Raw genomic sequence first — 16,521 nt, forward strand, 5'->3', positions numbered from 1 at the left:
AAATTTTAAACAATAAATTTAAAATGCGCTCTAACAAGTGTGTTGTATTATACAAGGAATACAATTTAAAACAAGTGTGTTGTATTGTACAAGGAATATAATTTAATAAAGTCAAGAAGGTGCATCAAAGAAAAGAACACATTATGTTTCTTGTTTTGTCTGCAAGGGGCCAATAATTTGAAAACAGCCCAAAGGTAATCTTTATCCACCACTGGCCAGATGCATTTTCTTTGGATGTTGTGTGAGTTTCAATGCTATTTCAATGAATGTGAGTTTCAGGGGCAGAGAAGTTTTAATGCCAAGCCTGTTTTCATTGTGAGACACTATCGCTTTGTTTACCAGATGTCTGTTAGTGTTTCTGCATTGCTGTGCTGTAAAATGTAAAAATAAAATCCAAATAATCATTGTAGAATTAAAGCAGTATGCATACATTAGTGTTTATGGTAAATGGGGGAAATAGCCAGGTAATGGGAGATTGGAATGGTTGCAGGGGGACTCTGGTGCCATATGTTGGTTGTCTGTTCTTCAATTTGCGTTTGAAAGTTGGTATCCAACAATTCCATTGGAATGGGTGGGGGTTACATAATTATGTATGCAAATTATATGTTAATCAGTGTACAGATTTGTACCTGTTTTTCATGGGCCTTGTCCAGATTTTTGATGTTTCCGGGTTGAAATGTATGCCCTGAACCTCTGCAACGTCTTGCATCTACAGGCGACTTGGTGATCCTAACACTTGACCTAGGCCACCTATTTGTATTCTAGCTCCTCCAGTGGGATCTTTGTGATATGCAGTCTCCCCTGATAAGCCCCGTCAGAAACCAGAACCTCTTAGTGAACTCATGCGGCCTGGGTTCTAGTCATCCGTTTATCCTTGCTCCACTGGTGCTGTCTGTTTGGGTGCCAAAATGCTATAAATAGAAAGTACTCATGCAGAGGCAAGGATTACATCAGAAAAGAGAGGGGTTGAAAGTTTTGTATTATAGCTCTGCTGCTAATTTCTCCTTGTTGATTCTTTTTTCCATTGATTATTGTTCTTTCATGCAGGTAATGTGCCAACACGAGGTCACTCCTGGAAACATCACAACCACCCATTTTCTCTGAGATTCCTGGAAGAGATTGTGCGCTATGTAGGGCTAAATGAGGTGCACAAGTCTATTAAACTCTTACTGGATATCATAGCCGAACACCCACATAAAGTGTGGGTACACAGGTAAGAAACATTATTTTATATGCAGTGAAATTAGCATGAAGTTGCTGTAGTATTTTTGAAGTATATCAGACTCATCACCAATTCACGCTGTTAATCCATTACGGGCTTTTGTTTACTTGACTGCAGGAGTCTTTCACTTTTTGGCGTAGTCTTGCTAAAGCTTCTAAGCAAGGTGGGATTGTTGCACAGGAAGCTAAAAATGATTTGCTATGTCAGACATCTTTTAAGGTATTTTTCTAAAAAAAAAAAATGCATTTAGAGGCATAGCTTGCAGTTGTATCTTTCAAGACTTTTGCTGATGCATGCATTCTGAACATCCAGTCAGACTAGAGCCTATTCATTCACTAGCCGTGAGTATCAACTGAATCCACTAAGGTGAGAGACGTCTGGGGGGAGGCTGTCATTTAGGCAGCCATGACGTTTGCTTGTGCTGTTGTTGCATTCATAGGTTCTTACTAAGGTTACAGTCAGAGGAGACTGTCAAGAAGCCCAGCCACATCATCCATTACTGACTGGTTGGAAACTACCAGTGTCACCTATTTTTCTCCAGTTATCCTTTGGGATAATTTGCTATCCCCCATCCAGTAATCCAAACTGGTTTTAAAAGTTGCTAAGGAAGTACTCTGCTTGAAAGGTAAGAGCATCATTTTCCAGAAATAGTGTGTGTTGGATTAGATACCTATCATGGCATTTGGAGTCATTGATTTGATAGTGTAGGTTAGGGTTTTTAGAATGGGTGTTTGCTTTACCACTTGTTCTGTTTAGGTGAAAAAGTTCAAAGAGTGTAGGGTCATTCATAGTACAGAATGCTAAGTAGAGATAATACCCATTTGTTAAGCAGGTAGGCCTGCTAGACACGGTCCCTTTTCAGGGGAATCCTGTTTGCAGTGTCTGGTTAAGTGAATTTTATCAACCCCTATACCACAAGAATTAAAGCTTGCATTTTTAACCATCTGATCCAGTTGCCAGACTCTCCCTTGGGAGTCTGCTGAGATACTGAGACTTGAGATCTCTTTAGTGAGGAAATGTTGAGGTGTGTCAAACTAGTTTAGGTGCTTGGGGAGGTACATGCCAAATGGCGTATTATATTCAATGATGAGTCTAATAAGAGATGAATAAAGTTGGACTACAAGTACTTTGGACATTGAGGAGATACTGTGAAGGGTATGGTGTGCAAGGTAAAAGAATTTTCTAACCACGAGAAACATGGTGGTGAACAGAGAAGATTCATAGGTGATTGCTAGGCTAACAACCCCAGCGGGCCTTTTTTAAGCCTAGCCATGCTTCTCAGGAATCAAACCCTGTACCTAGTGTCTGTGTGATAAACACTTTAACCATTATGCCAAGCGCCAAGTCCCAGCTCGCATAGGTAAGTAACCAGGCTAGCTATCCTTATGGGCCATTGTAAGCCTAGCCAATTTCCCTTTCAAAGATGAGAAATAAGCCCTGAACCTTGTGTCTGTAAGGTAAACAACTTAAGTATATAATAGCAACCCTCAATCCTCTAGCAAAGTCTGTAATCAGTGTGTTCCATTGGTTTAGTTGACTATACAGATAGTCGACAGGTGTGTGAGATTGACATTCCCCGGTTAGGGGATTGTGTAGTCTCAGAGTAAGTGTATATAATTAGTGGGGGAATTCTTTTTTTTTTTTTTAAGTAATATTTGCATGAGACATGCATACAAGGAAGTCAGTTTCAGTTTTCACTGTAGAATGGTTTACCTTCAGGATGTCGACATTTATTTTAGTCTACCAACTGAAGGTAATTGTAATAGCAATCACCGTATGTGCCCAAGTCCATGATTAATCTATATGGTAAGCAGTAGCGATGTTAGATTTACCAAAGGAAATTCTCCACTCCTTGGGGACTCGGATTGATGAGTGCATTGAAGGGGGTTTGCTAAGTGGGACTTTATCCCTGAATACCTATAGAGTAGCATATTATCAGCCCCATTGCCCCTTTTCTGGAGGATGGGCAATTCCCACCCTCCCTTACAGCTCCATCAATTGCCTGAGCCATAATGAAACTTGAGTCACCTGAGCCATAGTCAGGACTTTATCCTTCTAAGCCACAGGAGCTGACAGTTGTCCAATGTGAGTGTAATATAATTGAGGGGGGGGACTCATAATAAGCAAATGTATCACATTTGTGAAAGTCTACTTGGTAATTAAAAGATAAATGAGACTATGTACAGTTAGGATTTTCTTTGCACAAGTCTCAGCCAGTATGCCCTTGCTGCTAATTTAAGTATTGCTTCAGCAGCCAAGGATCTTCCAGTAATTTCACAAAGAGATCTGGCTGAGTGAACCATCCAAGATCAATCCCTACATTGCAAATGAAGGAACACCCTTTGAGAGGCCATGTCTGAGTTTTCTTCAGTTCTTCCTTTCATTTCTTGTAATCAGTGGTCCCGAAGTCACAGTCTTAATTTTTCTTTTCTGAAACTTAAACTTGCTTTTGCCTCCTTCATTTGTTGAACATTTTTATATCTTGTAAGTAGCTTATTCTGTACATTATTTAACTTGCAGTTTTTCCTTTTCAGTGTTTATCATTTCGTTTGTCTGTAATTATTATAATGTATTTTCCCAGCTGTAATTACAGTATTGATTTGTCAAGATCATTTTGTTACCATTGTTTGTCATTAGTTTTGGCCCAGGTTATGTTTGAAAAGTGTCTTTGGATCAGGTCACTAACCCATTTAATTAACATGTATGTAAAACATCCATGTTGCATGTTGAAAAACACCTAAAATCACTGTTCAGAAGTAATGTAGTCTGAATATGACCAAACAGGATAGACACCTCCTGTACCTGTATTATTTTGGCTTAAACTACCAGCCAGAGTCAGATTTTTTTCTGTCAGGACTTAGTGATCCCACTGTAGCCAATCATTTGTATATTTTCAGACATTTCCTTGAAGGCTAGTAGGCAGACACCAAGAAGCGCTCTACAATCTCTTTTTTTTGTCTTCCAAGACAGTATACCCTCCCTCCATTTCATTAGCAAGCACAAGGACTCCATTGTCACCTACTGAGCAAAGCCCTGTACTTGTCATCAAAGCCCTCATTGGTAGTAAATTGCCCACCAACTCTTACTCCTCTGTAGGTCCTCTGAAAGTCCCATATAAGAATGAGGTTACTTGCTCCCTTGTCAAAGTTTTCTGGTATTTGTGAGAAATAATAACATAATACATGGATTTGTCTTTTATCATCTGAAAATTTACAGACCTGAGTGGTCATTCTTTGTGGTAATATTTGGATTGTCTCTGAGTAGTTAAAACGACACAAGCTCTTTAAGTAACCTTAGTTTTTTCATCAGGTTTTGGACTTCCAAGAGTGAAAGGTTGATAACCAAAGAGAGCCTAATGAATGATTGTAGTTTTGTCAGTAAAAAGTAAGGATCTTGGTGAAATCCCCATAGTTTTTATGATTGACCAGACATTGCACATCCAGAAGTGGGGAGTATTATGAGATCCAAAATTAAAGTTTTCTGATATACTAAAGAATTTAATCATTCTTGACTTTGTTAAAAAAAAAAAAAAAAGGGCAGAAGGTTTATTTCAAGCCTGCCTTCAGCCTAGGATCAGAAAGATTAGTAACTTTTCCCCGGGATTGTTATTTCTTCATAAGAAATTCAAAATCAAGTTAATTATGGATGCTGTTATTCCGAAGAATAGGTTTTAAGGGGACTTTGTCATTCAAGCCTGGATTTTTATCAGCTCTACACCTGATGATCCATCTTAGTTCACATTCCTCTGTGTAATTTTCTTTTTTTTTTTTTTTCCATAATCATTTTTTATTATTTTTCACAACCATATAACAAATTCACACATTATATACAATATATACAAAATGCTTCCATTGGTTAATTTCACATATATATCAACCTCATGTATTGATCAAAGGTACAGCACTAACAATCAAAAGGAAAATAATAAAAAAAAAAAAAAATCCAACATTAACAAGTCCAAGCCAACAATCTGTCTTTTCTGTACATTTTCTATCTAATCTAAGGTTGATTTAGACTATATTCTGGTTCCCGAGAAAAAGTGGATAGTAACCTCTTAAGCCAAAATAATATTAAAAATTTGCTCCCAGATTTTTATGTTGTTGATATTTTTCTTGTGATCACTAATTAACAGTTTATGCGCTAAGATGTGTTTTATTGCCAACAATCTGAAATTTTCCCACGATGTCTGGGCTGGGTTCAACCAATTTGTGGCTGTATATAATTTCATTAATAGGCAAATATTCATAATTACAATCATTTTTGATTTATTTAGATTTTCCGGGGGAATATGAAGAATCATAAACTCCCAAGAGAGTGTTGAATTTTGGTAACCCATTTTTTGTAACTGCAATTTTAATGAATCCTCTGTGTAATTTTCAATGTCACCCCCCCCCCTGTAAATTGGGAGTGATGACTTGTATAACAGAAAACTTAAAAGTGTGTGTTGCACCTGTCTGTCTATTGTGTTTGGCAAGAGCATTGAAGCCTGCCTTCAGCCTAGGATCAGAAAGATTAGTAACTTTTCCCTGGGATTGTTATTACTTCATAAGAAATTCAAAATCAAGTTAATTATGGAGGCTGTTCAGAATATATGTAATAGAATTGTTACAAAAATAAAATAGCCTAGGCAAAAGCATTAACATTGATGAATGTCCATGTAAGAAGATAAAATTTATTTCAGTTTTCAGGGTTTTTTTAGTTAAGAACATAAAACTTACCTCGATGAATGTAAATATTTCATATTTATATTTAATAGCAAGATATGTAAATTAAAGTAAAATGTTGATTCTATTTGCCAAATAAGGATTTAGTGTTGTATTTGAAACATTGTGGGGAAAATCGATTTGTTGAGATTCAGTTTATAATTTGAAGCTTTACTATATTTCTCAATTACTTGTAAGACGTGGTATAAATTGTTATGAAGTTCTAGAACTATAAAGTCATCCTCAAATGAAGTAACATTGATGACTGAATTTAGTAGTTTTATTCCTGTTAAAAGATTCTGTGGAATTCTAACAGAATGGATTGAGAGCGGTAATGAAGAGATAGTCACATAGGTCTCCCCTGCCTAGTCTCCGTAGAAATTATGGGAGGTGAGGTCTCACTATTAATTTCAATAAAAGTAGATGATGAATTGTATATTTTTACAGCTGAGTACAGTTGTCAGGAAAAGAGATTTTTTTGAAGAACTGCAAATGTGAAGGGATCAGTGACTCAGTCAAATGCTTTGCTTACATCACAAATGAATATACTGTGTTGATTATAAAAACTTGTTTATATTATTTTCAGGAATTTGCCTTGATCCCATAATCTGAAATAATTGCATATCCATAAATAATATCTTTGGATGTTTGATTCATGTAGTGAAAAATGTTTTAACTGAATCTCTGGGGTAAATATTTTATTATTGCAGGGAATAGTGCCAATGAACTGGAAGTTGGCCAGTAAAGTTCCAGTTCATAAAGGGGGATGCAATGACCAGATTTAGAATTATTGTCCTACTGGTTTGAAAGCTGTTTGTTAAGCTTATAGATTCATAGTCAAGGAAGAGGCTAGCTGCACTTGTGGGCCATTTTAAGCCTAGCCAATTCCCCTTTTTGTGCTCAAAATAACCTGTTCTATTTGGTTATAGATTGGCCTTACTCATGCCATGGTCAATAATTATATATTACCCCTAATGAGAAGAACTGGGATCATACCATAGATAATTTGAGGCGACCCATGCAAGGGATAAAGCATTTAGTAGCTGCCTTTGTCCATTAGTAGTACTTGGGGCAGTCCTGGGGTGAATTTCCTGTTTACCATCCATAGATCTAAATTGCAGTTGAACATGGACAGGGATGAACTTTATTTTATGTGGATGGGGAGTCTGTACCATAGCAACGGTATCATCTGTAAAATGTACCTGTCCCTCCAAACCTTTCTGTTGGTATTGTGGAAGAGGTATAGATACCTAGACCAGAATATTTTTTAATGACATTTGATTTGCTAATATGCAGTAAATCAGTCAGCAGTGGGTCGGAGGATGCCTTGTATGCCAGACACGGGTCACCACTTAGCAGTCTGCAGGATACCAAGTATAGTGACAGGCCTTTGAGTTGGTCCATGTAGGACATGTTGTTTAGCCCTTATATCCTTTTAATAAGGTATCTCTGTGGGCATTCCAGTTGTTGCATGTGTCTGGGCGGATATATGCCAAACGGGCATTATATTCAGTGATTGGCCTAATGAGAGCTGAGTAAAGGGAGATATAGACATAGTCCTTTTGTTTATAAGCTGTACAATATAGAAGGACTTTCTTACTACAGTAGACACATGTTATGGAACTCAGAAATTTAAAGGTATAGTTGGTATGGTTGTCAAGAAAAGCTGGCTTTATTTGCAGATTATATTATTTTATACCTGATAAAACCAGAAGGGGATATTTCAGTATTGTGAAACATTCTGTGACAGTTTCAGGTCTTTTCGAGATACAAAATTAATGAAGATAAAACAAGGGCAATAGCTGTAAACTATGAACCCACACATGAATTGGGTGAGCAATATCTATATTTATGGGCACATGATAAAATGAAGTACTTAGAAGTTAAAAAAAAAAAATAGACACATGCTGGTCAAAAGTTAGGTCACTGTCCACTTAAGTTCCCAAACCCAAAACAACTAGGTTAACTCTTAGGGGCATATTGTCAGTGTAGTAGTTTCCTGGGGTAGGTGACTTCCCAAAGGATACAGTAATGCATTTTTTTGGCATTTAGTTTCATGCATAGGTTCATAGGAGATTACTAGGCTAATGACCATAGAGCCCTTACAAGCCTAGCTGTGTTAATCCTGAGTTGCCCCAGTTAGTTGTATGGGTGAAATTCGCAGAGCAAGTCTGTGATTAATGCTGACTACCCCTAGCCATGAGGGACATGAGCGCCACCCTCAGGGTGAATTTGCGGTCACCCATCCATTTGTCTAGGTTGTGTTTTTATAGGGTCATAGAGAAGCTCTGTTTCACATGAATCAGAAGTTTATTCAATAGGAGTGGCATTCTCTGGGAGATATATCTGTCTGTCCAGCATGTTCTGTTTGTCATAGGCCAGGTTAAGATCCCTAGAGTGAGTGACTCTTGTGCCATTTGACTTGCAGATGTGCAGCATTTCCATTAGGGCAGGGTCAGAGACTGCCCTTTAGACCAGGCACAAGTCCCCTCTCAGCAACCTATAAGATGCAGAATACAGTGATAGTGCTTTCAGTCTATCCATGTAAGTCATGGTTTGGATCCCCTGTAGTTTCTTGGAGGGACCCCAGAGGTTTCTTACCATCTGCCATAGTTTTTCTGGTGAGGTATATGCAAAAGGGAGTTTGTTTGTTTGTTTGTGTCTTTCGGCTTTTCCCGGTTAGGGGTCGCTACAGCGGAACTCCGGTCCGCTAATGATTGGCAGTAGATTTTTACGTGCTGCCTTGCACAAAAGGGAGTATTCTACTTTATTAAAGGTCTGATGAGAGTAGTCAACCACTCTTTCCAAATCTCATACCACTGGTTTTGGGTTTGAACTTAAGGAGGTTCTGTGTTAGTGTTGTAATTAGCAGGGAATTCCACTTTCCCAAAGGGGATAATAGTGCACTTTTTTACATTTAGTTTTTGTCCGTGACTTTGGCATCAATCATTTGTCTGCTTTAGCCCATTCTGTACTATATCTTTGGGGGACTCTGTGATTGCACCCAATTTGCAATCATCAACAAACTTGGTAAGCCAAAGGCCGTTTACTTTAGCATGGACTTCCGAGAAATAGATTCCAAACAGTAAAGGGCCCAGCACTGATCCTTGAGGTACGCCACTGGTGACGGGCGTACTGGTAGAGGTGGAGTCACCAACTTTGACAGTATGTGTTCTGTCAGAGAGCCAATTGGCTACCCATCTAGTGACATAGGAGTTAATCCCCAGTTGGGAGAGTTTCAGAATAATACTTGCTTAGGGATTTATGTCAAAAGCCTTGGCTAATTCAAGGTAGGTGGTATACAGTGTTTTTCCTTCATCCAGGGCCTTGGTGACTTTCTTGAAGAAGTCTGCTAGGTTTAACCAGCATGATCTACCCTTAACAAAGCCAAACTTGATTGGATCTAGAGTTTGAAAGTCACCTATGTCCTTGTTGATAAGGTCCATGATGATTCTTTCCATGGCCTTGCAGATGAGGCTGGTTAGATTTATGGGTCTGTAGTTCCCTGGGTTGGGTGATGCCCCCCTTTGTACAAGGGGATTACTGTTGCTGTTCTCCACTCTGCTGGAAAAGGCAATTCTCAGGCTGTGGTTAACGAGGGCACCAATTGGGGTCCACTAGGTCCTGTTTTAGATTTAGTGTGCAACCTGGGATGTTATCCGGCCCCATTGAGGCTATGTTTTTGGCCTTGGAGAGCACAGATATGACCTGATCTTTGGAGATACTAGGCAGAGGACTGCTGTCATGTAAGATTTTGAGGTATGGCTGGTGGGGACAGGGGGCTGAAGTTTGCACCAAATCTGTCAGGCTAGCAGTTTGGCAATTTCCTCCGGTGTAGTACGGATGGTACCTTCTACTACCAATTTTGGCACATAGCTGGGTATTCCTTTTTAGATTTCAGACATAAAGAATGCCTTATGATTATCCTTTGCTAGGGATGTTATTTTAGCTTTGTAATTAGCATTAGAGGACTTAACAAGATTTCTGATTTGCTTGTTCAAGCGGTGGAGGGAGTTTTTCCTCTGTGAGTCAGTTCCCTCTTGTTCTTAGACATCAGTTTTTTTTTTCTCTAGTTATGTAACCTATTTGCACTTGAGGGTCCAGCAGGGTGGCTTGTTTTTTCGGGAGGACCTGGTTTTGATTCACTCGGGTCTAGCTGAGCGTGTACAGTTGCTTATACAGGGCATTTGTGTACGTCTCTGTATGGGAGTCATTGTTGTCTGTGATTGTGGGGGCTTTGAAACATTTTATACCATTGCTTAGGCTGTAGGGGTCTATATTATTTCAGCAGAAGTTATATACATTGAATATCAACCCCTTTTCTGCAAAAAACTAACTCTGCAAATGATCGTTAAATCGGAATTTTTTTCCATGGCAAATAACCAGTGGTCCATCTTCAGGAATTTGCCCTTTTCTCCACTGTACTGCAATCTTGGAGGTGGTATATTTAGTTGGGGAAGTGAATCACAGCCCTCCACCAGGCTGGGTTTTAAATTTTTCTGTTATTATGCGATTGTTACATTGGCCCACTGGTTTACTTACCGTGGGAAAAATTGAGATCTAACGATCGTTTGCAGAGTTTGGTTTTTGCTGAAAAGGGGTTGATGAAAAGGTATTCAGTGTATTTAAATGCAGTTGAAATAATATAGACACAGCTGTAGTTTGCTTTGGTAAAAGGATTTTTTTTTGTTCCTGTGTGTGTGTCAGGTCCAGTAGTTAACTCGAACAAGACTGATTTATGGTCTGACCTTAACAATTGCAATGCCCCCCTCCCCCATTTTGGTGAGTGCTATGTCTAGGACGTTTGAGCCTCTTGTTGGGGTGCAGATTATATGATGTTAAGTTGTCTATCTCGCCTTTATTCTTGCTGTTTGGGATCGGAGCCGATCCTCGGCTCTGACTCGGCCATCTTCAATAGCTCGAGAGCTGTTTACTGACTCGAGGCTACCCCTTATCCCATAATGCCTAGCGATAGCTACCCAGATCTCATTTGCCGCTTCAGCTGCGAGGGTGTCATTTTTCTGGCTCAGGCTCGTATATTTAACTTTTTGTGTAAACTTCCTTAGAATTTAAACTTTCTAGTATCTTTTCTATTTTAGAGTTAGTTAGTGTTGTACTTATATTTTCTATAGTCTCTACCTTTTTTTTGACAGAACTCATTTAAGTTAGAGAGTTCTCCACGCCTCCCCCATCCCTAGGTTAGCCGTTTAACTTAGAGGCTTTCCTACTTCTTTTTTTCCCTTGTAAAAAAAAAAAAAAAAAAAAATATATATATATATATATATATATATATATATTTATTTATATTATATCTTAGATTTTCTTTACAGTTTTAGATAGTACTGGTGTGTTTTGTCTAGTGTAGTACTGTTTTTTGTCTGTATTTACTTACTTAGTCTTCCCTTTTTTGGTACAGTCATGTCTAAGGAAGCTAAGGTTTCTGGATTCAAGAAGTGTGACTCATGCTGTCAGATGATGTCTCTGACAGATGGGCACACTAGTTGCGTCTACTGTTTGGGCGCTGTTCACCTGCAGGACTCTTGTTCTATTTGCCATGCTTTTTGTCCAAGAGTCCTGCAGGAGCGTAAGAACAAACTGATTCTTAGGGGTCTGTTAAAACCCCAGGATTCACTGGCAAAGGGTTCACAGCCAGTGAAATCCCCAAAATCCTCTAAGCCATCTGCTCCATCCTTGGAGCCAACTCCTGTGCAGGATTTATCTTCAAAGTTGGTTCCAGCTGGCACCGACAAGACAACCTCCCCGTCGGCTCCATCAGATGCTTCGGAGCCATCGTGGAGCCACAAGAGGCTGAGGTCCCCTTTCTTAGAGTCGGTGCATTTGGCTCCTCGGTCTCCATTACTTCAAAGTGAGCGTAGCCACCGATCCTCTCACTCCTCTCGATCCTCTAGGCTGTCGGATCACAATCTGGAGAAGAGTAGTCAGTAGGTTGCTAAAGTCGCAGGCACTAACTAAATTATTGTCCAGCCCCCCCTCAACAGGTATCGGCTCTGTCCACTTCACTTGATGTTCCTCCTCCGACTCCAATGAGTTTGGAGCTGGAGTTTTTTGGGGTTTGAGTAGTGGAACCGTTGGCTCTGATAACCATATCCCCTTCAGTTCCGACGTCTGCTCCGATTACCTCAATGGTACCTTCCATCGAGGGATCTGGATGCCAAGGCTCCCTTATCGGCTCCGACGGGGCGAGTGGCATCGGACCCTTGTCCGACCCCGTTCTCCCTCTCGGAACATCAGTGCAGGTGAGCTCGGCTCCAACATCGGCCTTGGAGCCATCCCCCTCGGCGTGGAGAAAGATTCCTATTTCTTCGGAAACCAGAGCTTTCTCTGCCTCGAGACAGGGATGCCTTTGAGGTCATGCGGAGTGTGCTGTCCCCATAGTCAGCTCCACTACAGGCCCCACCAGCTCCATCCTCCGTAGTGCCTGTGCCAACCTCTGCTCCTCCACCAGACCCCAAGCGTGGAGAACCAATGCTCCAGGACACCCCATTGGGTGTTTCCTCTTCTTCCGAGGCCTCCCCTTGTTCAGAGGAGCCCCCTCGAAAGAGGAGGTGCAAGAGGAAGCACATTGACTCCCCTGAGTCTGTCACTTCTGATACAGACTTAGATGAATCAGAAGGGTCCCCGAGATCCCCCTCTGAAGATGTTTCCTTCTCGGACATCTTGGAAATGCTTAGGCAGTGGAGAACTGGAATCCCCTAGCCCCTACCGAAGATGAGTCTGTATTCCTGGATGCTTCCGGTTCCTGACCTTCCACCTCAGGGATTTCTCCACCTTTCGACCCACGTATGTTCATAGTGGCTCGTAAGCCTTGGTCAGCTCCAGACACAGTGGAACCAACTCCGAAGAGACCTAGTAAATTACAGCCCCCCAGGATAAGCAATTCCTTTCTAAGGGTGTGCCTGTTGATGCCATGGTGGTAGCAGCAGCCACCAAAAAAGAGCTAGCAGAGACCTCTTCATCTGTTCATCCCCCTAACAAGGAGTCTAGGACAATGGACAAGTATAGAAAGCGAATGTTTGCTTCAGCAACCTTCTCCATGAGGTCACTGAACTATCTATGTCATTTTACTCGACTTCAAAGGGATCTCCTTAAAGAGCTTGGAGATACCCTTCAAGATCCTACAGCTGAGGGAGCACTAGCCAAAGTAGCTTCTCAGCTAGCGACGCTTAATTCTATAGTTAACTCCTCCATGAGGCTCATTTCCTATGCAGCCGATGGAGCAAGTAGAGCCACGTGGGCATGGGTGTAGCCCTTAGGAGGCATGCGTGGATGCGGCTGTGTCACTTTGCGGAACCCTTTCCAGCGTCCATCACCAATACCCCCTTTGATGGCTCCTTTCTTTTTGGGCCACAGGTGAAAGACACGTTGACTAGGTGTGAGCAAGAAGGCAAGACTCTCTCTGCCATCGGAGTCCGTTTTTCCACTCCCTCTACACCTTACCCCAAGGGTCCGAAGAGTGGGAAAATGTGGTTCCGTAAATCTCAGGGAGCCTTGCCTGACACATGTAGTGATTTTTTTCCTCCAGAGGCAGAGGGGGAAACAATAATAATAGACGCTGCCCTCGTGGCAGAGGTGGTCCACAGAACCAGGGCAACAGCGAATCTTTCTCTGATAAGCCCTTCCAGCATGCCTGAAGGGTTGCCTGGCTGCTCACCTCTGGAGGAAGTCTGGGGAAGACTTTCACTGTACCCAAAAGCCTGGCTAAATTTAACAAAAGACAGATGGGTACGGTCCATTGTATCCGGAGGTTACAAAATTCCCTTCCATCAACCCCCCTTACAATCAAAGAAAATCCTTCCAGATGTGCCAGCCAATCTGAAGGAGCAAGCAGTAATAGAAGTTTCAAAACTGCTAGAAAAAAGAGCCATCCAGGAAGTCCCCGCAGACCAGCACGGATCCGGAACTTACTCAAGGTTCTTTTTGGTACCAAAAAAGATAGGGGACTGCAGACAGATTCTGGATCTCAGCAGATTAAACAAGTCTGTACAAAGAACAAAGTTTCAGATGGTCACGCTACAGTCCATGCTACCCTTTCTGGGTCAGAACAATTGGATGTGCTCGATAGAGCTTCAGGACGCGTACTACCATATCAAGATGGACAGACGCTCCAGGAGATTTCTTCACTGTTGGGTGGGGGCCAGTCATTACCAGTTCAGAGCTCTGCCCTTTGGTCTCACCACAGCCCCCAGGGTGTTCACCCAGTGTACGGCAGTGGTCACAGCTCACCTGAGACTTCAAGGATTCCAGGTGTTTCCATATCTAGACGACTGGCTCCTTACTGCTACCACCAGACATCAACTCCTACAAGCGTGGGATTATACAATCACATCCTGCACCCAGCTAGGTATTACAATAAATTTTGAAAAATCTGCCTTGTTGCCCTGTCAGTCTATCATTTACATAGGAGCAGACTGTAACACAAGGGATATGTTCACAAGGTTACCACTAGAAAGAGTGTCCACAATTCGTCAATAAGTGCAAATTCTAATGCATAGCAAAAGGATCCAAGTCAGGTATGTCCTTCAAACTCTGGGCTCCATGGCAGCGGGCATTCTTCTAATCCTACTAGTGCGCTTCCACATGAGAAATCTTCAGTGGCTGCTTTTCACACAGTGGTCCTTCCAAGAGCTACCCATGTCTCACATGATCCTTATCACGGAGGCATGCAAAAAACACCTTTCCTGGTGGATGGTCTCTCCATTAGTTACTCAGGGAAGACCTTTCATACAACCCCCTCCTGTAGCCACATGGACGACAAGACGCCTCCCTGATAGGGTGGGGGGGAGGCATTATCTGGGCAGGACAGTCCAAGGCACTTGGCAACCTCACGAGTACTATCTGCATATAAATGTCCTAGAAATGAGAGCCATGCTCCTAGCGTTGCAAACTCTTCAAGACTCTCTTCCTTCCGGGACCATTGCAATCCAAACAGACAACATGTCAGTAGTGTGGTACATCAACAAGCAGGGCGGGACCAGATCCTTCCCCCTGTGTCGAGAAGCACTCAGACTTTGGCAGTGGACGATTTCCTCCCAATGTTTTCTGATCGCGACGCACATCCCTGGGAGATTCAACATCATAGCGGACAGGCTCAGCAGAGCTATCCTCATGCCTCATGAGTGGTCTCTGAATCAGGAAGTTGCGAATCTTATTTTCCACAAATGGGGACAGCCTTGCTGCGATCCTTTTGCCACCCCCTTCAACAGCAAATGCAGCAACTACTTCTCCCTTTTTCCGCTTCCAGGTCACATACCCAGGGACTCTGTAGTCCACGATTGGCCTCAGGGACGACTTTATGCTTTTCCTCCGTTTCCCCTGATACCGAAACTCGTACAGAAAGCAAAATCGTTGGGTTGCAAAATGATCCTCATTGCCCCCTACTGGCCTCGACAGATATTGTTCCCGTTCCTGCACCATTACCTTCTCGATCAACCCTGTATTCTGGACCCAATTCCAGATCATCAGATTCATCAATCAGGCGGGTTGCATCAATCCCTCCAAACTCTCCAGCTCACAGCTTGGTTGCTCCACTTCCAACCTTAGCCAGGCTTCCCAGCATTTGTCCAGCAGTACGTGAGATTATCGTCTCCTCTCACAAGTCAACATCGAGAAAAACTTATGCTAACAAATGGAAACATTTTTCTTGTTGGGCGGAGTCTAGGAATGTGGATCCCTTCTCAGCCCCACTCCACGAAATTCTGGAATTCTTGGCACAACTGTTTCACTCCAGGGCCGCTTCCGCTACGATTAGGGTACAATTAGTGGCCATTTCTAATTTTCATATTGGTTGGTCAAATTCTAACATTATGTCTGATAAGCTCTGTAAAGCTTTTTTGAGAGGAACATCTCTTCTTAGACCTCCAGTGAGAGATCTTCCTCCCCTTTGGGACCTTAATTTAGTCCTAACTTCTTTAATTCTGCCCCCTTTTGAACCAACAGCTTCCTGCTCCATCAAGTTTCTATCTTGGAACACACTCTTTCTGGTAGCTATCACTTCAGCTAGGCGTGTCTCAGAACTCCAGGCACTATGTGCTCATCCTCCCTTCCTGGTGTTTCGCAAGGACAGAGTTGCTCTGAGGACTAATCCTTCGTTTCTTCCTAAAGTCTGCTCAGAAAGTAATTTAAACCAATCTATAGATCTCCCTGTGTTCTTCCCAAATCATAGCAACAAGGCAGAGTACAAACTTCACCAATTGGACGTTCATAGACAATTGCATTTTTACCTGCAGAGAACTAAAGAAATAAGAAAGTCAGACCAATTATTCCTTTCTTATGCCTTAAACAAACAAGGTCTCCCAGTTTCCAAGGTGACCTTATCCAGATGGTTGTCCCACACTATTACTTTTATTTATCAGTTAAGGAACAAAGAGTTACCAACTAAACCAAAAGGTCATTCTACTAGGGCGTTGGCCACCTCTGTAGCCTTTCAGTCTAGGTTGCCCATGGATTCCATCTGTGCAGCTGCCACATGGGCAAACCCTCATACCTTTATCTCTCATTACAAGGTGGATATGGTCTCCCGGAGCAGAGCTGACTTTGGTTCCACTGTTCTGAAGAGTCTGTTCCACTGAGCCATCC

At 41.8% G+C, this 16,521-nt stretch overlaps 1 protein-coding gene across 2 annotated transcripts in view; it reads left to right on the plus strand.

The window, feature by feature from the left end:
• Nucleotides 1-16,521, plus strand: part of DENND4B (DENN domain containing 4B) — a 2,518,380-nt gene that overhangs the window by 2,321,006 nt on the left and 180,853 nt on the right. For both annotated transcript variants that reach the window (XM_044079736.1, XM_044079737.1), the window contains one exon: nt 1,048-1,213. In XM_044079736.1, coding sequence (XP_043935671.1) covers nt 1,048-1,213 — 166 coding nt within the window. The remainder of the gene's footprint in view (nt 1-1,047; nt 1,214-16,521) is intronic.

Source organism: Protopterus annectens, chromosome 8.part0 (genome assembly GCF_019279795.1).
Source record: "Protopterus annectens isolate FY-2018-M chromosome 8.part0, PAN1.0, whole genome shotgun sequence".
Lineage (NCBI taxonomy): Eukaryota > Metazoa > Chordata > Ceratodontiformes > Protopteridae > Protopterus > Protopterus annectens.